The 19,696-nt window shown below is 40.8% G+C and overlaps 1 protein-coding gene across 3 annotated transcripts; it reads left to right on the top strand.

Moving 5' to 3' along the window:
* The first annotated feature begins 1,182 nt into the window (after positions 1 to 1,182).
* Positions 1,183 to 13,319, top strand: mylk4a (myosin light chain kinase family, member 4a). 3 transcript variants are annotated; one of them, XM_084411351.1, is made up of 15 exons: positions 1,197 to 1,935; positions 2,788 to 2,904; positions 3,051 to 3,141; positions 3,228 to 3,702; positions 5,890 to 6,149; positions 7,051 to 7,156; positions 7,764 to 7,857; positions 7,951 to 8,060; positions 9,770 to 9,911; positions 10,065 to 10,135; positions 10,239 to 10,367; positions 10,646 to 10,798; positions 11,928 to 12,006; positions 12,093 to 12,147; positions 12,257 to 13,319. In XM_084411351.1, the coding sequence occupies exons 1-14, from the start codon at positions 1,429 to 1,431 to the stop codon at positions 12,144 to 12,146; spliced, it is 2,388 nt and encodes a 795-aa protein (XP_084267477.1). In that variant the 5' UTR covers positions 1,197 to 1,428; the 3' UTR covers position 12,147; positions 12,257 to 13,319. The 3 variants fall into 3 exon arrangements, with proteins under 3 accessions (XP_084267478.1, XP_084267477.1, XP_084267476.1); XM_084411350.1 differs by having other exon boundaries at positions 5,887 to 6,149; positions 12,257 to 13,318; XM_084411352.1 differs by lacking the exon at positions 2,788 to 2,904 and having other exon boundaries at positions 1,183 to 1,935; positions 5,887 to 6,149; positions 12,257 to 13,317.
* Positions 13,320 to 19,696: the final 6,377 nt, after the last annotated feature.

Genomic DNA, 19,696 nt, shown 5'->3' with positions numbered 1-19,696 from the left:
TAACTGTGGATGAGTAAGCTTTACTGTTTAGTTTTTTTTTCTGTGGGTTTCCGCTCCAAACCCCCTGAACGTACAAATTCGGTGCTCCGACTGACGGAGAAAATCACATTGGGCTAATTTTGATTGGCATTTGGCCTAGTTTTGTAGCTCACAGACCTGGCAGCCTTAGGGAGATGGTGAATAGGTCAGAACACTGGCACTAGCTCTAGTTTCAATCGAGAGAGGGTTAAAAGTCTTTCACGAACTCTTCTTTTCCAATAGTAGTGTGATACCATTTACCAGTTTGTCTGTACATAAGAGGATACATGATCTTATTCAATAAAAATAAATTATGGTCTTTTTGTATGTAGCCCCTAATTAGACATACTGATAGTAAATAAATAAATAAATAAGTAAATGAATGAGATAAAAAAAAAAAATATATATATATATATATATATATATATACATTTTTTTGTTTTTTTTTTTATATATTTTTTTCCAGTGGTTTTGAACTCTTTTGCAAAACTTTTGTCTTTCCCCAAGAAATTCTCTCACAAAACATGTGTGACTGAAATAATATGAGGTAGGAGGAAAAACTATATTTCAGTGCTTTTGTGAGGGAACACAACGTTTCTCATCGTAACGCAAACATTTTGTGAGAGAATGCAGATTTCAAGAAAACCCAATTGGGGGAATGCCATACTTTTGAGAGAGGACAAAGTTTCTCAGAAGAATTAAATACTTTTGCGAGAGAATGCAAAAGCATTTTACCTCCCATCTCATATTTTTTTCCATCACCATGTCCCCTTTAGGGGGCTCCCTATTTTTGTTCAGTTTTCTTCCCATCATTTTTTGATTGACCTCCTGGCTTAATTCCTGCTGAATACGAGCCCTTGGAATTTTTGGGAAGTTCCATCAACGTGAAATCTTAAATAACATGACGTCTCTGATTGAACCTCTCAAGGTGAAAGAGAAGTCAGTACTCAAGTTTCTTTCCATTCATTTTCTGAGCAGCCCTTTCTGGTAACCGAGTGTCTCCGGGGCCCCTTTGACACCTGGCAGGGAGGCATCTGCCATGGCTTTAGCACTCAAAGCTTCTAAGATATCACACAGCAATTCCTGAGCCAAACATAGCCCCTCCCCGGGAGTTGCTGACGCAAAACCCCATACCAGTTACATTTACTGAGACCGGCTCATTCCATTCTTAATGTGACCTCCCCTTTGTAGAGGTACATAGTGTTCAATGGAGAGGAAGAGATGGACGGATCAACTTGTTATTGGGGGATTTAAAGTTTTGATGTTATCTGAGTTTTCTGCTTGGCTCATTGTTGGATTATTGATGTCTTTTTGAATACCCAGACTGAGCTGGCTTCATCTTCTGCAGGTGAATCTCTGTTAGGTTTTCCAGAAGTCTGGTTGGTTTTAGTTGAGATCTTTAATACTACCATGAATTCTGCTGACTCTAGCACAGGTATTGACCTGCTTCAGGTCAGGATTGAGTCCTTGAGTAGCAAAATGGACAGGCTCATAAGCATCCAGGAAAAAGTGCTTAGCCGACTCGATGGCATGTCTCAGGACATTGATGGAATTGAGAAAGATGTAGAAACTCTGAAAGTGGAAAAGGAGGAGATCCATTTTCCTCCAGTTATCCGTACAGGACCAGCCAGTGAGATGAAGGAAATGTGCCAAGAAATGAACAGCATCATGTTGGCGGTAAATCAACGCTCCGAACAGCAAACCCAAAAGCTGGAGGGAATGGAGAGACTGGTGACGAGCATTCAGCAGGTCGTCAGCTTTATTGGAGAAACAGTGAAAACTTCCAAAATCATGGATATTATGTTCAAAGGGCCGGCTTCTCGAAAAAGCAAACCGGCCCTCAGGTCCAAGGATAGTAAAATTAAACTGATCGCCAAATGCCAAGCGTCAGATAACAGTGAGCCTCTCCTTACCAAGGTGAGTTCAATCTCAACTATGGAAGATTAGACGATGCTCGGTTGTCTGAGTATATACTGTATAAACAGGTGAAATAGTGGCATTTCATGAATAAAATGTCGTCATCATCATCAATATAGTAAAATAAGCAATGTCGTGATTTAAACGTTTCCTTTCATTAAATAGAAGCTTTCTCAAGTAGACCTAGAAGGTATGGTGCCATTTTGAAAGGTTTTTAAAATGGAGACACTCCCATGGTCATTACACCAGTCACTGAAGTTAGATTAACTTTGAAGAACATGACTAATTTGGCCTTCATGATGTGAATTATTGGAAAGGAGAATATTACCTAGAAAAGGGAAACAGATAAAGTCAGCTGGATTTGTGTGTTGGGCTATAGTTTCCACTAGATGAAACCCCACCCCACACTGTTTGGCCTTCAACATAACATGTGTTGTGCTGTTGTATATCCCACATATCATCAGCCAAGCTATGTAAGGGAAAGGCTTCAACTGATGGTGCCACATTAGGGGAACCATGTCATTTATGCCTTCCTTATTGGTATTTCATTTGACAGTCAAATGAAACCGCACTTTTATGCCCTAACACTTTTAGAATAACTATTGTATAAGAGACATGTTGTGCATAATTGTCACATTTGTAATTATTTTGAACAATATATTTATTGATTGTTTCATAAATTCATTTTATTATTCATTTACTACTGTGTTTTATTGTATTCATAGTTGTATAGTTGCTTCCTGCATCATTGCATGAAGAGAAGCCAAGAGTTTATTTTCATGTAATATTTGGCTATCCCAGACTAACTGTGCTTCCTAACAACCCATCCCACTTACATTGTGTCTGTGACAGAAAACAACCTCTACTAAAGGCTCTAAAGGGACTCGGAAATCTGACCCCAACATTCTGAGTCTACTTACAACCTCAAGCATCTTGGATCAAAATATTTACTTCAAATGTACTAACTTTGTAGGTTCATGAACCATGCATTTTACACAAATTATTAGCGACCCTGAAAAATTGCATAAATTCGGTACACATTACCGTTTTGTTGACAAACTTTCAACTTATTTTCTTATCTTATTTATTTGCAATATTTTCATTTTGCTCCAAAGCAAAAAGATCACAAAGGTAAAGATGGGAAGTTTCATCTGAGCTTCAAAGGCCTCAAAGCACAGAAGAAGAAGAAACCACCTGATTCAACTGGTAAATACAGCACAAAACAAAATGCAAATGAAGTGTGACACATTTAACACAATGTTCACTTTTTCTTTATTATGTTCATATTGCAGTTGATACGATCTCTTTGAGGAAACAGACACTGTTGCTTGAAGAGGTTCAGAAACTAAATCAAGAGAATACAGATCGCTCTGAAGCATCCCAACATCAGGAAAATGACGTGCAGAAATCTGAGGATGGCTCAAATACTCCCATTCCGCAAGAACTTATCCTGGAAGAAGCCACGATGCTTGAACCTGAACAAGAGAATAACTCAGAAGAAGAGAAGGAGGTCACTCTGGAGCTGAAAGAAGATGAGATAAAAGACACAGAGCCAAAGATAGAGGAGATCCAAGTTGAAACACAACAATTAGCAGAAGAAGAGACTGAGGAGATTCCTGTAAAGGCCACGGACATACTCAAAGATCAGGAGGAAGAGAGTACAGAGGACCAGACGTCTACTGAGGTTCCTTCAGAACCTGACATTACTGACACAGAGCCGCCTACCCCAACTGATCCACCTACACCAACTGAGAACTCAACGCAAAGGTGAGCTGTGAATCTGGTGGGGTTTCCATGTCATACACCACATGACCAAAAGTATGTGGAAACCCCTGTCTAAGTAAATGTTTGGCTATTCCAATATTTCTAATAATTACAAACCTCAATCCTACTGCATTCTAGAGCAGTGTTTCCCAACCTTTTTATAACAAAATTGCACAAACATGCATAGCTTTAAATGGCATATTAAAACTGGATATAATATTAATAGTACTCACCATTAAGGTGAAACTTGAGCTTAAGTCCGGTAGGAACACAATAAGGTCATATATGACGTTGGTGATGATAAAACAACTAATTTACATATCGTCAGGCTGAAACCTCATATTTTTTATATAATTAAACAACGTATCATCAAAGTTTGTATTGTGGCTGATATGGTCAGACACTTGTATGTGTCATTATAATAACATATTATGAAAATCGAGCTTAAATGTAGTTATGAGGATTTATACCAGCGGATGACAGGGATCAGTATATTTGCTTCAACAAGACGGCAAATTCCAGACTAAAGCCCTATTGGGACGGGGTTTGTTTAACATGGAGAGGTTGGCTAAAGTAATTATTACCAGAGCTTCTCAGTGATTTTAGTCTAATGTCAGTAAAGATTACGGTTGCTTTTACCTTCTGTAAAAAGGTCTGGAAAAATTACCTCAGGTAATACTAATCCTGTGCGAATAGACCCACTTTAAATATGTACGTAAATATTCAGTTGTTTCCTGTTTAAAAGTAGTTTCATTGTATGGAGGCGCTAGAAAAAGCATTCAGTTGCTTTCTAGGGGGTGGGACAAGTCTTTGACTTTCCGCATACCTTTCAGATCAAAAGGTCGAAAGCACTTGTTAGAGGCACACAATTTCTTTTAGCTTCAGGTAAGTGCCTATTACCAACAGAATCCAATCAGAATTGAATTAATTTGATTAATAAATCGTTCGACCGGGCCTAAGGTTATATCATTTTTGTGTTTGCGCACATAAACAGCGGTGCTTAAATTGAGTTACCCCTCCCACTTCTGCTAGTTCTACTGAGATTTCTTATCCCGTGCGAATTGGCCATTAATATAAAAAAATGTTCTGTGGTAAAAATTACATTACTTCATCTACCCTTGTAAAACTAATCCTGTCCGAAAAGGGCTTAAGACTCTTCTCCGCTCTTTAAATATACAAAAAGCAATAGCCTTTATAGACATAGTGTTTCTTAAATAAAGAAAATGCTGTCCTTACTCATACATCAGTTCTTTATTTACTAGGGTTGGGCGATATATCTCATGGCATTATTAGAAGCATCTCGTCAGTAAAGCCGGTTCCTTGATTAGTAGTAAATCGCCATCACCTGCTTTCAGATGGAGCGGCATTCACTACAAAGAGCCGTAGCTATTATTTACCCTTGCATTGCAAACAAGCAGAGACGGTTCAAACTGCGTGTGGCACTTCACTCACATTTGAGGCTGGTGGAGTTAAGAGGATTGACTGACAGTTTGAGTAACCAATGGAGTTACAAGGTTTAGTCACAACCTCTTTTAAATGCTTTTCATTGACTATATATAGAAAGGAGACAGCTTGGGGAATCAAATGACCACTCAGTCCCCTTGCGACACACACCCAGGTCTGATGAGCCTGTGGTGGACCTGCCTTGGCGGAGAGTGTCTTGTGGTAAATGGCCGAAACACCCAAAGAAGCCAAGATGCACAACTGAAGATGTGTCGTATAGGAGGAAACATCACTAAGTGGTCACTAACAAACCCCCCCAACTAAGAGCATGCCTCAAAACAGGAAACGGACTGAATCAGTTGGGGTTGTAACATCTAGTGCTTATGTAATTAAAGGATGACCAATAGAATAATAATAATAAAAAAAAAAGATAAAACAAAAATGTCTAAATATTGTCATTCAATTTAGAAGTTCATATATAAATGGTTTGCTCAGAACTTGACTGGCCTGCACAAAACTCAGACCTGAACCTTTATTGAATTACAAGGCTAAATGTGAGCCAGACTCTGTCACCCAACATCAGTAATGCTCTTGTGTAACCAGTCCTACTCGACCCTCCCCGACCGGGATTCGAACTAGTCTTTGGCGTCAGTCGCTAATGCGCGTCTTGAGGCCAGGGGAGTGAGGTTTTATAGTGAATGAGACCGGATGTCTTCACCCTCTTTTCTGATTCTGTTGTTTCAGCAGTGAGTCTGAGCTGGTGGATGAGGTGACGACCAGCAGCAAACGGCGCGTAACAGAAGAAGATATTGGTTTGGAGGACCACAAGAAGAGCAGGGTTGATGAGGGTCAAGACCAGGGTGAGCAAGAGCCACAGGAGCCACAGGAACCCGAGGATCTCCATGGTGTTTTCAAAGCTGATGGTGTGGAAATCAAGTTGGATTTCAGCAAACTAAAGAAGAACAGCTACGAGGATGAGGATGAAGATGACGATCACTTCTTCATCGGTAAGATTCTCAGTGGTTTATTGCATAATTGATAAAAAATAATGGAATATATATATCTTATAATCACATAATCCACCATTTATTTCCTATTAACCAGTTTGCTACAACAATTACCAGGGTTCATTATCATGAACTAAAACCGTAAAAAAAAGCTAAAATTGCCCTGCAATTAACAATATGGAGTTGATAATGTAAACACACGGTCATAACATGTCTTGATGATCTAAAACCCGGTGCAAACTGTACGATTTATAATAGTCCTTAACAACTGTTGCTTGTCAGATGATTCCCCCCATGTCGCAATGATGGCTAATGTCAAACTAGCGATCAGAGGTTATGGCTTTTTCAATGGCTGATGCCATTCAAAATGTTTGATACACCTACTCATTCTTTATGCTGACTATTTTCCATATTTTTTACACAATGTACATTCTGGGATGCATATTTCAAAGAAATTCACATGAATAATACACACTTGATGATCTTTTTCCTACTATGCACTACAACTCACCGTTTAAAAAATAAGTTAAAAAAATTGGTCAATTTTATTTTTAGAAAGAAATTTGTATAATAAGAATTACATTTTTTGTTGTGTGTACAAAACAAATTTCAAGCATTTGAACACTTCTCAGTGAAATATTTTAGTTAATATGTCTAGATCTTTCATTGTATGTATATACATAATTCAATTTAAGTCAATCGCCAATAATCGCAAATAATGGCCAAATTATTAGGTATCGCTGTTTGACCAAGAAAGTCTTGAAACCTAGTTAAGCATCTCATGTTGGGGAGCAGCTTTCAAAAACATAACATATGTGTCTGGTCGGCATGTCAACTGTTTAACCTCCATGCTTATCCAGACATTTCTATTCATTGTTCCCCATCTTCTACTGTCTTGCAGATTGCACCCCACCTCCACCAGCACCCTTCAAACACCGTGTTGTGTCTGCCAAACCCAACCAGATTAACAACTTCTACACTATCAACCGACAGGAGGTTCTCGGAGGGTCTGTAGAAGTGTTTTCTTGAAGTTGGAACCAATTTCTCAGAACAGAATGTTTTAGAGACAGTGTAAATTCAGGCTGTGTAGTCTGCTAATCCCCTCAAAGGCTAATTGCGTTACATTGCAGTCAGTCTCCACTCACCCGATTCATAACTTCAGAGTCAAGCCAGTTATTTTTACATAGCGATTTCAGGGTATGTGAAATTGTACCTCCACGCCAGCTGGAAACTAACCACTAGGTGTTAATCCTTCTCTTCAAAGGGAATTTTCTTCTTGTTGTTAATGGAATAGTATCTGAAAAATATGACACCCTCTGCATTACAAAAGTGTCCCTGAAGTCTTTACTGATCTGCACCTCTAAGTCTTTTAAAATATTGGTTTGCATATACAGTGGCTCAAAAAAGTATTTGGACACTTAAGCCACACTTAAACATGTGGGAATGTCATTGCAGATGTCTATATCTGTGCTCACATGCTGCAAGATCTCTTTTCTCAGAACTTATGTCAATATCACTATTTCTTTATAGTGGGGGGTGTAAATGTGATTCTCAAATTTTGTATTCTTCTAGTTGTCTTAATTGTCATCGATTACTGCTTTTATCTCCTTCCAGAGGTCGATTCGGTCAGGTGCATAGATGCATGGAAAATTCCTCTGGACTTACTTTGGCTGCCAAGATAATCAAAGCTAGAAGTCAAAAAGAAAAGGTACAAAGAACCAACCAGCATTTTTTTCAAATGTAAATGTTTCCAAATAGAGCTCAGTTGTAAAATAATAGCTTAATGTGTTTTATCTGATAGGATGTGGTGAAGAATGAGATTCAGGTTATGAACCAGCTCGACCATGCCAACCTGATCCAGCTTTACGCAGCCTATGAGTCCAGGAACGACATTATCCTTGTACTTGAATAGTATGTAGTTTTTGTACATTCTTAATTGCTGGTTACTATTACATGCAATTGAAACAAAATGCAGTGGGTTTGGTGGGATTTTCACTGGTCTAAATCCAGCATGTCAATCAAAAGATATCAACTTTAGACCTTTGCTAGGCTGTAATATGTTGATGAGCTGTGGGTTATTAAACATATATAGACCTTTGCTAGGCTGTAATATGTTGATGAGCTGTGGGTTATTAAACATATATAGTCTTTCCAGTGTTGTAGAATGACTGACTAAAACTAGAGATGCTACTATCTTGAAGCTTCACCTTCATCCGCTTTCATTTGTGTTATTTATCATTTTAAGCACTATTTCATGTAATGCACTGTCATAATCAGGGCTTGACATTAACAACCACCAACTCGCCAAATGCGGGTGGATTTCATCAGTCACTCCTACTAGCCACTTTGGCGGCTTGAATTTTATATATAATACATACATTTTTCATTTGTAGTCTTTTAAAAAGGCCTCCTCTCGCTGAGAGAGTTATTTCCTGGGGCCTCTGCTCTTCAGAGCTCCGTTAGGATAGCATTGTGAGTGGTAGGCCTCTGTGAGCCTCCTTGCAAGATGTCCTGAGCGTTGGGTGTTGCAGGCCTCCTCTCGTTTTTGAGAGTAATCAAAACTGAGGCCTCCGCTCCTAAAGCGTCGCTAGGCGGTATGATAGTATACTAGGTCATTAGGCTCACTGGAAGCCTCCATAGCTACTGACCTCAGTGAGTGTTGCTAGACCTTACCTCATTATGAGAGTCATCGTATTGAGGCCTCAACTCACGGGCCAGCCAGACTGAGTTTAGCTCCTTTCTGAGCTTTCTCTGCACTGCCCTGGATTTAGTGTCGTAGGCATCTTGTTGAGGCCTCCACTCTTCAGGGCTGCCTATAGAGGTTCTGAGTTTTAGCCTCTCTATTCTCCAATAGGGCACTGATCCCTTCAGCATGGCAGGGTGGGTATTCCGTTTCCCAAGGGGACGCAGCGCGAGTTCCCTTTCGAAAGGGAACGTCCAAGTTTACACATGTAACCATGGTTCCTTGAGAATAGGGAACAAGACGCTGCGTCCCTTTGCCATGCTTCTAGCATTCCTGCACACGTCTACTGAAGACAACAAGTGGATGACGTATTGCACGTGCCCTTTTATACTCTCGGTCTCACCTGTAGTGACGTGATGGGCTGCCGCCTGCCAATGTCAAGGTCATTGTCGTGTTTAGATTTCCACTTCAGATACCAGTCACGCACAAGGCATTCCCCATTGCAGGATTCCCCAAGGCAGACCCCAAGGGGACGGTAACAGTATAATGGATCTGTGCGTCAGGTCTTAAAGTGACAGCAGCCTAATATACTTTTTATTGCATAATTATAATACAGTACAAAAGGAAATAATACAGAACATGAACATGTGGGGATAAAGAGAAAAGGAAAAAAATAATAATAAAAAAGGAAAAATACAGGATTTATCAAATTTGTTTTATTGGAGGGGATTTTTTTGAAGTGATGACAATAATAACTGTAAATCATAAGCAGCCTAATATACCTGTTGAGATAATATTAAAAATACCTATATGGTATCGATGGCCAGTGAAAATGCTGAGTGGCTAGTAACTTCGGGAAACCGCTAGCCACAGTGGCTGTTGTTTAAAAAAGTAAGGATTGGAAAGCTAATTTTGTGGCGATCCTTCCCCTGAACAGTGTTGATGGAGGAGAACTCTTCGACAGAATCATTGACGAGAACTACAAGTTGATGGAGCTTGACACAGTGATGTTCATCAGGCAGATCTGTGAAGGCTTGCGCTACATGCACAAAATGTACATCCTCCATCTGGACCTAAAGGTGCAACCACAGATCCAAAGCAATGCAACAATAAAAACAATTAAATCTTAAAATATGGCCCTCGCAGGAGGGAACCAGCTGACATTCCTCTTAGTTTTAAAACAAATAACCTCAGTAACCTTTATAACCCATGTTGTTTCTTGTGGCCGGCAGCCAGAAAACATTCTTTGTGTCAGCAGAGTAACTAATAAAGTCAAGATCATCGACTTTGGACTTGCGAGGAAGTAAGTATAGTCACGACGCTGTTGTCTTTGATATAAAAATATGTGCAACATCATGGATAGTATTCAGTGTGCATTTGAACTGGGAAACATTCATTCTCTTCAGGTATCAGCCCAGGGAAAAGTTACGAGTGAATTTCGGCACGCCGGAGTTTCTCTCGCCTGAGGTGGTCAACTATGATTTTGTGTCGTTCAACACGGACATGTGGAGTCTGGGCGTTATTACGTACATGCTGTAAGTTGTATATGCTGCCAGGTATACTCTGAGAATGTTTTAGCTCAATTAAAATGATAACTTTAGCAAAACTTCCCCTTCATTTAATTTTTAAATGATTCACTTTAAGGTTTTTTTGTTTAAATTTTGAGAGTACATTTTACAATAAAATACTATAAAAGTTCAGGGTTAATTCAAAGTGTTATTTTCCATTTATGGGTATTTTTTGTGTGTAAGTGTAAATTGCTTCAAAATCCTACCCCATTTTTTTTTTTCATTGTATAAATTGTGTTTTATAGGCTCAGTGGTTTGTCACCCTTCCTTGGGGACAATGAGAATGAGACACTAAATAACATTTTGGCCTGCCAGTGGAACTTTGAGGAGGATGAATTCTTAGAAGTCTCGCCAGAAGCCAAGGATTTCATTTCCAAACTCCTTGTGGTAGATAAAAGGTATACAAGAGAGTCGTATATTGAGTCGATACGTGTATTAAAGGTGCTATATGTACGATTTTTCATGTATTAATCGCTTTATTGGCAATGTGTGAACAGCTTGCAACGAAGCTTAAAAAACGAGACCTTTTCCCCGACTTTCAAAATCCAAAGGATGTGACGTTTACGCTCCTGAGAGACTCTCTTCCGTTCAATGACATATGAAATGAATGCTTATACAATGTTTCCGAATAATGGCAAAAGATATATTCTGTACTGTAATGTCAATGTTCCATAAAAAGAAACGGGATTAATTCATTCAAACTATTGTCTCACAAAGCAAGATCTATATAGTCTCATAAATACTTACACTAATTACACTGTTCTGATAGTTTGATTATAATGACCTCATCTCTCGACATGATGCCGGTGAATTACAGAGCTTTCTTCACTGCTGTTTTCTCACCGCTGTCGCTTTTGTTGTGATTACTTTGTTATTGAGAGGAAAGAGCGTAAAACCTATTTACATATTCATCTAAACGTCGCTCTCAGCAGTGTGGACGCCGTCTCTATATTCGTTAACAGTAGGCTATATCACTGGTATTTTCAACTTATTTTTATAGCAAATAATGAAAAAGAACTTCGCTGTGAGTATATCAGGGCCTTGAATCACGTTCAGTCTCTTGTACGTTGCGTGAGCACGAGAGCAATAAGTTGCTGGCTGCAGTTCACTTAATAGCCACTGGTGTCGCTAATAAAAAGGGTTTCTGAATTCTACATGTAGCCCCTTTAAAGAGACAGTCAACTGATTTTGCATTATTTTGCAATTAGAGAAATATTCTTCTGTTGGTCAGCATGGCGAATTCGCATGACAAACTTGAAAACGAGCAAAAAAAAGTTTTTTTGGGCCCTTACGCAAACCCCCTGAAATTTCGCTACATGTGACCTCATCTTAACTATGCATGATTATATGTTCGTTATTATATGCATCGTTATTCCCTCGGATCATGTCAGAACACCTGTGACCCATTTTGGATCGCATTCGGCTAGTTTAGAGCCACTGTCTCATAAGATAATGGCATTAGTTCATGGATCGGAACCTAAACCCTTGCTTTTATGTCAATGGATGTTTATCTGTGTTTTTGTGTAGTTGGAGGATAGGAGCAACAGAAGCGTTGAAGCACCCATGGCTGTCGGATGCAGCCGTCCATTTCCGCCTGCATGAGAAGGTACAGTCTGCGTTTCATTCTCACATTGTTCTGTTGAATTAAGGGGTTTCTTTGGGCTTCTAAGAGTAACTTGTTTTTCTTAACAGAAAAATATGTGCCGTTCGCGCAGAAACTCCTGTCTGCCTCCACCAGAGAGTTAATGTAAGTCCATTGTCAATATTTCGTAGTCTAGAGAATATATTGTTAAATGTATGCTATTTTTGTGTCTGGAACATTATTTTTTTACACTTTTTTCGGTTTCCTCTTTTAGAGGGACCAAGCCTGCTGTGGAACCATGAGGATTACTGGACGTTATATTATATACAGATGTATTTCATAAACTGCCATTTCACTATATGTTCCCCATTAACATGTTGTTAGTTGATGGAAATTCTTAAACTACAACTATATGTCACATGCAATTGATCCTATCCCAGAATTTCAAATGAAGAGAAGGTGGAATTAGATTTGGCAGATTCCAGGTTCACATGCTGATTTTTGAATATGCCGTTCATTTGTTTTGAGGCGCTGGGAAGTTCAGTTCAAAGGCCAATATATACATATATATAATATGAATACATGTAGGAAATAAGCAGTATAGGAAATATGCACAAAAAAACATACTTGAACCATAAAGCAATATAAATCATAAAGTTGAATTAAGGGCATATAATGACAACAGAGCTTTTGACTATTATAAATGTAAGTTCAACAGCACACAGCTTTTAGTTATGGTTTTCATATCTTGTGAATTTCAGCAGATTACGTAAACATTCTATGACCAGCACACTTTACCTCCTCTTTCCAAAGAAACAACAATAACACAATAATGCTTTAACAAGCTCCATCTCTGGAACATCATGGTTTTCAAGCTTCCTCAGTGGTATGCTGATTTTTGAACATGCCTAATATAATAATTGAAATATACCTGAATTATAAGGGAATATGAGAGATTATTGACTCAACATTACCACAAATTCTTTACCACAAATTTACATGTTCTATGGGAATGCAAAGGGATGCAAGCTGTGATTTTGACAGAAAACAGAAAAATTATGTTAAAGCTAAAATATATTCATATAGTTTTTTTTTTTTTCACTTTATGTTTTGAATGTTGAGTATGTGTCATTGCATTATATGCACTTTAGAGCATTATTTATTTTGAAAATAATATGAAAACGATCTTAATAGATTTTAAAAGCAAGTCTAGTTTTAGGGAATTTGTTTTATAACAATGTCTTTTTCATGTAAACATGAATGAAGAATATCGTAGAATTAAACAAATATAATTGGAGAAAAGTCTTACCTTTCTTTTCCTTTATTCAGCTGGTCTTGTAAATGACATATGAGACAAATATGCAATTCAGTTAAGACTACTGTAAGTGTCTTTTCTAATTAGGCAATTAACTTATTTTTGGATTTAAATCTGAATTAAAATTGTATTTTGATTGCTGTTTAAATGATTCACATCACACCTTAGTCAGGGAATAAAAATAAAAATATATTTTTTTACTTTATTTAGTTTAGGCAATATTATTGTTTTTGACTTATAAAGCCAATGCTCTTATTTTACCTTCTTATTTATATATGTAATATGTCCATATATTCATTAATAGGCCCAATGTAGAAACATATCGAATGACACTTTCATTTACACTTTTGACACTTACTGTTACGAGACAAAACATTTTTCCATGAACTAAGGTAAGAATGTAATACAGCATACAAAAGCATGCAAAATAAAAGCAAGACCTACCGAAGATCTCCACGTTCTCTTCCATTGAAGACATAAGGTTGGTCTGTGTTGGATTGCAACAAAAGCTTTCAGAGGCACTGAATCCTAATGAAGCAGAATCGCTCCTCAACCCATTTTTACAGCACTCGTTTGTGTCCAGCAGAGGGCAGGACAGAAGACACTTTCCCACCACAGTTATATGGTTTGTTTTGTCATTCATTACAGAGCTGTTGCTCTGTTGTATGGCATCAGAACAATGTTCTTCTACCTTTAAAGTTATAGTTTTAATCAAAAAAATGATACAAATCATCAATAGCTCTTGAAACATAAATTCTCAGTCCTGACCAAGCACAAGCCCTGAGAAGTGAAGCCAAAGCGTCTCGATCACCCCCCGGTGACTGGTCCTAGTATAGGTCATAAGCCCCGCCTCCCCATGTTATTCAACGGCAAGTGAGACCAACTAAACGATTAAATTACACTTCAAATATCTTTTTTCCAAAGATGGTTTCTGTCATTTACTGTAGTTTTTATCACGCTGATGTACGTTCAAGTGTTTGTTTTTAAAATAAGTTTGTTTTTAGTTAGTTATTTGATGCGGTGGTGTGACGTCATGATTGACAGCTGTGATTGACCGATTCTCAGAGCGAAGTAGTCACTGAAGTACCAACAGACTTTTTTTCGGGATCTTCGGAGGACTGAGGAGGTTGGAGCTTTAAATTTAATATCTAAATTTCTATAATTAATTTAAAAAAAGTGCAGGAGTGTGTGTTTGCGATTGATTCTGCGAGAGTGAGGGAGGGGCCTTGATTTCGCGGCTTTACTTCCTGCTCACTAATGCGACTCAGGTCCCGAGATCGCTACTTCGCAGACTCTGGTCCCGAGATCGCTACTGCGCAGACTCAGGTCTCGAGATGGCTACTGCGCAGACTCAGGTCCCGAGATCGCTACTGCGCAGACTCAGGTCTCGAGATGGCTACTGCGCAGACTCTGGTCCCGAGATCGCTACTGCGCAGACTCAGGTCCCGAGATGGCTACTGCACAGACTCTGGTCCCGAGATCGCTACTGCGCAGACTCAGGTCCCGAGATCGCTACTGCGCAGACTCAGGTCCCGAGATCGCTACTGCGCAGACTCAGGTCCCGAGATCGCTACTGCGCAGACTCAGGTCCCGAGATCGCTACTTTGCAGACTCAGGTCCCGAGATCGCTACTTCGCAGACTCAGGTCCCCTACTGCGCAGACTCTGGTCCCGAGATCGCTACTGCGCAGACTCAGGTCCCGAGATCGCTACTGCGCAGACTCTGGTCCCGAGATCGCTAGTGCGCAGACTCAGGTCCCGAGATGGCTACTGCGCAGACTCTGGTCCCGAGATCGCTACTGCGCAGACTCAGGTCCCGAGATCGCTACTGCGCAGACTCTGGTCCCGAGATCGCTACTGCGCAGACTCTGGTCCCGAGATCGCTACTGCGCAGACTCAGGTCCCGAGATGGCTACTGCGCAGACTCTGGTCCCGAGATCGCTACTGCGCAGACTCAGGTCCCGAGATCGCTACTGCGCAGACTCTGGTCCCGAGATCGCTACTGCGCAGACTCAGGTCCCGAGATCGCTACTGCGCAGACTCAGGTCCCGAGATCGCTACTGCGCAGACTCAGGTCCCGAGATCGCTACTGCGCAGACTCTGGTCCCGAGATCGCTACTGCGCAGACTCAGGTCCCGAGATCGCTACTTTGCAGACTCAGGTCCCGAGATCGCTACTGCGCAGACTCAGGTCCCGAGATCGCTACTTCGCAGACTCAGGTCCCGAGATCGCTACTGCGCAGACTCAGGTCCCGAGATCGCTACTGCGCAGACTCAGGTCCCGAGATGGCTACTGCGCAGACTCTGGTCCCGAGATCGCTACTGCGCAGACTCTGGTCCCGAGATGGCTACTGCGCAGACTCTGGTCCCGAGATGGCTACTGCGCAGACTCTGGTCCCGAGATGGCTACTGCGCAGACTCAGGTCCCGAGATCGCTACTGCGCAGACTCTGGTCCCGAGATCGCTACTTTGCAGACTCAGGTCCCGAGATCGCTACTGCGCAGACTCAGGTCCCGAGATGGCTACTGCGCAGACTCAGGTCCCGAGATCGCTACTGCGCAGACTCAGGTCCCGAGACGCTACTTCGCAGACTCAGGTCCCGAGATCGCTACTGCGCAGACTCAGGTCCCGAGATCGCTACTGCGCAGACTCAGGTCCCGAGATCGCTACTGCGCAGACTCAGGTCCCGAGATCGCTACTTCGCAGACTCAGGTCCCGAGATCGCTACTGCGCAGACTCAGGTCCCGAGACGCTACTTCGCAGACTCAGGTCCCGAGATCGCTACTGCGCAGACTCTGGTCTCGAGATCGCTACTGCGCAGACTCAGGTCCCGAGATCGCTACTGCGCAGACTCAGGTCCCGAGATCGCTACTGCGCAGACTCTGGTCTCGAGATCGCTACTGCGCAGACTCAGGTCCCAAGATCGCTACTGCGCAGACTCAGGTCCCGAGATCGCTACTGCGCAGACTCAGACTCAGGTCCCGAGATCGCTACTTCGCAGACTCAGGTCCCGAGATCGCTACTGCGCAGACTCAGGTCCCGAGATCGCTATTTCGCAGACTCAGGTCCCGAGATCGCTACTTCGCAGACTCAGGTCCCGAGATCGCTACTGCGCAGACTCAGGTCCCGAGATCGCTACTGCGCAGACTCAGGTCCCGAGATCGCTACTGCGCAGACTCAGGTCCCGAGATCGCTACTTCGCAGACTCAGGTCCCGAGATCGCTACTGCGCAGACTCAGGTCCCGAGACGCTACTGCGCAGACTCTGGTCCCGAGATCGCTACTGCGCAGACTCTGGTCCCGAGATCGCTACTGCGCAGACTCAGGTCCCGAGATCACTACTGCACAGACTCAGGTCCCGAGATCGCTACTGCGCAGACTCAGGTCCCGAGATCACTACTGCACAGACTCAGGTCCCGAGATCGCTACTGCGCAGACTCAGGTCCCGAGATCGCTACTGCACAGACTCAGAACCCAAGACGTCAGTGTCATATCGGGACACTGGCGGCTTCACTTCACATCAATGGAAGAGAGCGAAGGGGCGCCGTCCATCTTTTTTTACAGTCTATGGTCTTGACGGATTAAGGTTTGGCTGGTTAGCATGAACAATTAGCCCAGCTAGTAGATGCTGCACCTTTCTGTGCAAAAGCCTGTTCCTCTATTGATGGTCATACAGAAGTTGCTATGGATTCAGATTAGTAACAGAATATTTAGGCTATAATATGGGCCAAACTCAGACTGAGGTCCATGGAAATAACCACTGCAAAATTTCTACAAATTTTTGACATGGTGTGTTGATTGTACTGTAGGTCCTGCATGATAGGTAATTCACTGGTCTTTATGAGAAATCCTCATGTAATTGCATCTTTATTTGTTGAATTTCTCATATTTGTGATTTAAAGGGGTCCTATTAAGCTTTTTCACTTTTTCAACTTTAGTTGGTGTGTAATGTTACGGTTTGAGCATAAAAAAGATCTGCAAGGTTATAAAGCTCAAAGTCCACTCCAAAAGGGAGATATTTTATTTAACAGGATCCACTTTTGGATCACTTTTTAGTCAAGAACTACAGTGAACCGCTCATTTGGACTACAATGCGATTTTTCTGGATCTTATGAAGTCATAATGTTACTCATTTAAATAATCCCCACCCACAGAATACCCAGAAAAGTTGGCGAGGCCTGGTTGAGCTGCGCTAGAGAAGACAGTGAGTGATGTCGCTGTTTTTTTGTCCTAGGCTGACGAACTTAGAGTGGTTAAAATGTATTTTAAACAATGTTCCTGAACATTATAACCTCAACGTTTGTCTGTGTGCTGCACATTTTAACGGAGAACTGCAGACAGAGTACAATGCAGACTACCCACAAAAGCTTCTCCTGAAAGACAGCTGTTCCCACAATCTGTTGTTTATGGATCACAACTTGTAAGTATGTCTTATTATTTGTAGTTGCGTTTTCCATTAACAATTCTAATTATAAGTTTTATGTAGTTGCTATAATGTAAATGAAGGGCAAAGCTTTGCCTCCGCTAGCCTGCTCACTAACATTACAATATTGATGTAGTGTTTACTTTAGCTTTTGTAAGCTCTCGCTTTGGTAAGACTGTTCACCGCCCATAAAGAAAATGAACTAGATGGTTTTTTGATCGATTACTGTTTGTTTTACCATAGTTTTCCGACAAATATAATTAAATGGTGGATATTATTATATCTATAAGAAATTTACAAAAACAACATACCACTCTGAAACGTCCTGTGAAATACGTTCTGTAAATCGGCTCGAATTGGTCTGAAATTGACGCCATTGTTAATATTTTCATTTAAGTAGAGCTTGCGCTGCCAATCACAACACACTGGGCCAGCTAACCAATCGCAGCACATTTCGGAAGGGGTGGCTTCATCGAAAACGACGCGTTCGAGACAGACTGGGAAGAGAGGAGCTGTAATAATGTAAAATATGTTAAAAAGAATGTGTTTTTTGAACAATCAAGCATGAAAACATATTTTAGTACACCCCAAAAACAAAATCAAGACTTTGTAAAAGGGCATGATAGGACCCGTTTAACTTGTCACAAGTGAGACTTTGTTATTCATTATTACTTTATTATTTATTTTATTACAATTATGTTACAGTTTTTCACTTTTTCATCCTATAATTATGGCTTCTGCATGTACTGTAGCACTTTGACCAGTACACAGACAGGGGGAGGTACAAGAACAATATTGCAGGCCTAAATCAATTTTTATCAGCACTTTTGCAAAAAATATATATATATTATTGAGAAGGAAAGGTAATGCAAAGTGTTTAGGTCTGAATTGTGAGGTATTAGGAGGTGGTTTTCTCTGAATATTTCCCAATAGTTATGACCATTCCATTTAAGGCAAATACCTTTACCATGCATAACTAACACGTGTTTTTATTTATTATAACATGACTCCCACATTCTATGTCCTTTCTCTTGGACCGTATGTACTGACTGTTATAGGGTTGCGTAAGCAACATATTCAGACTTTTTCTCACCCTGACTCTGTGGTTGAAAATGAACTGTGTAAATATTATTCCACAGCCTCCAAATAATAAGCTTCAAGTTCTGAAGAATAATTATTTTTAGTCCATGTGCTTCTGTCTCTCCGTCCTTATAAATATCTATAATACACTATATGGGCAACAGTATTGGGACTCCTGACCATTACACCAACAGGGACTTAAATGGCATTGTATTCTAAATACATAGACATTAATAAGGAGTCGGTCCCCCCTTTTATTGATTTCACTTTTCTGGGAAGGCTCTCCACAAGATTTTGGAGTGGTTCTGTGGGAATTTTTGCCCATTCATCCAGTAGAGCATTTGTGAGGTCAGTCTCTGATGTTGGATGAGAAGGCCTGGCTCACAATCTCCATTCCAGATCATCCCAAAGGTGTTCAGAGAGGTTGAGGTCAGGGCTCTGTGTGGGCCAGACAAGTTCTTCCCCACCAAAATCATCCAACCATGTCTTTATGGACCTTGCTTTGTGCACTGGGGCACAGTCACGCTGGAATAGAAAAGGGGCCTTCCCTAAACTGTTCCCACAAAGATGAGAGCATAGCATTGTCCAACATGTCTTGGTATGCTGAAGCATTAAGATTTGCTTCACTGGGTGTAAGAGCTCTTCAGAACGAGCCATTTTTTTTACAAATGCTTGTAAATGCAGAATGCATGGCTTGATTGTATACACCTGAAGCAATGAGTCTGATTGAAACACCTGAATTCCTGAATATCCATATTGTGTATATATGTAATATGGTGACACATTTGCCAATTAAAGATTTAAAACATTTTCCAAAATAGTCTGAACATCATTATTGGCATTGATGAACTCATTGATGAGTCCTCCACACTTTCCTCCATCCTCATATTATGTAGAAC

Source organism: Rutilus rutilus (assembly GCF_951802725.1).
Source record: "Rutilus rutilus genome assembly, chromosome: 6".
In the NCBI taxonomy this organism is placed as follows: domain Eukaryota; kingdom Metazoa; phylum Chordata; class Actinopteri; order Cypriniformes; family Leuciscidae; genus Rutilus; species Rutilus rutilus.
This window is presented reverse-complemented; position numbering and strand designations above follow the sequence as displayed.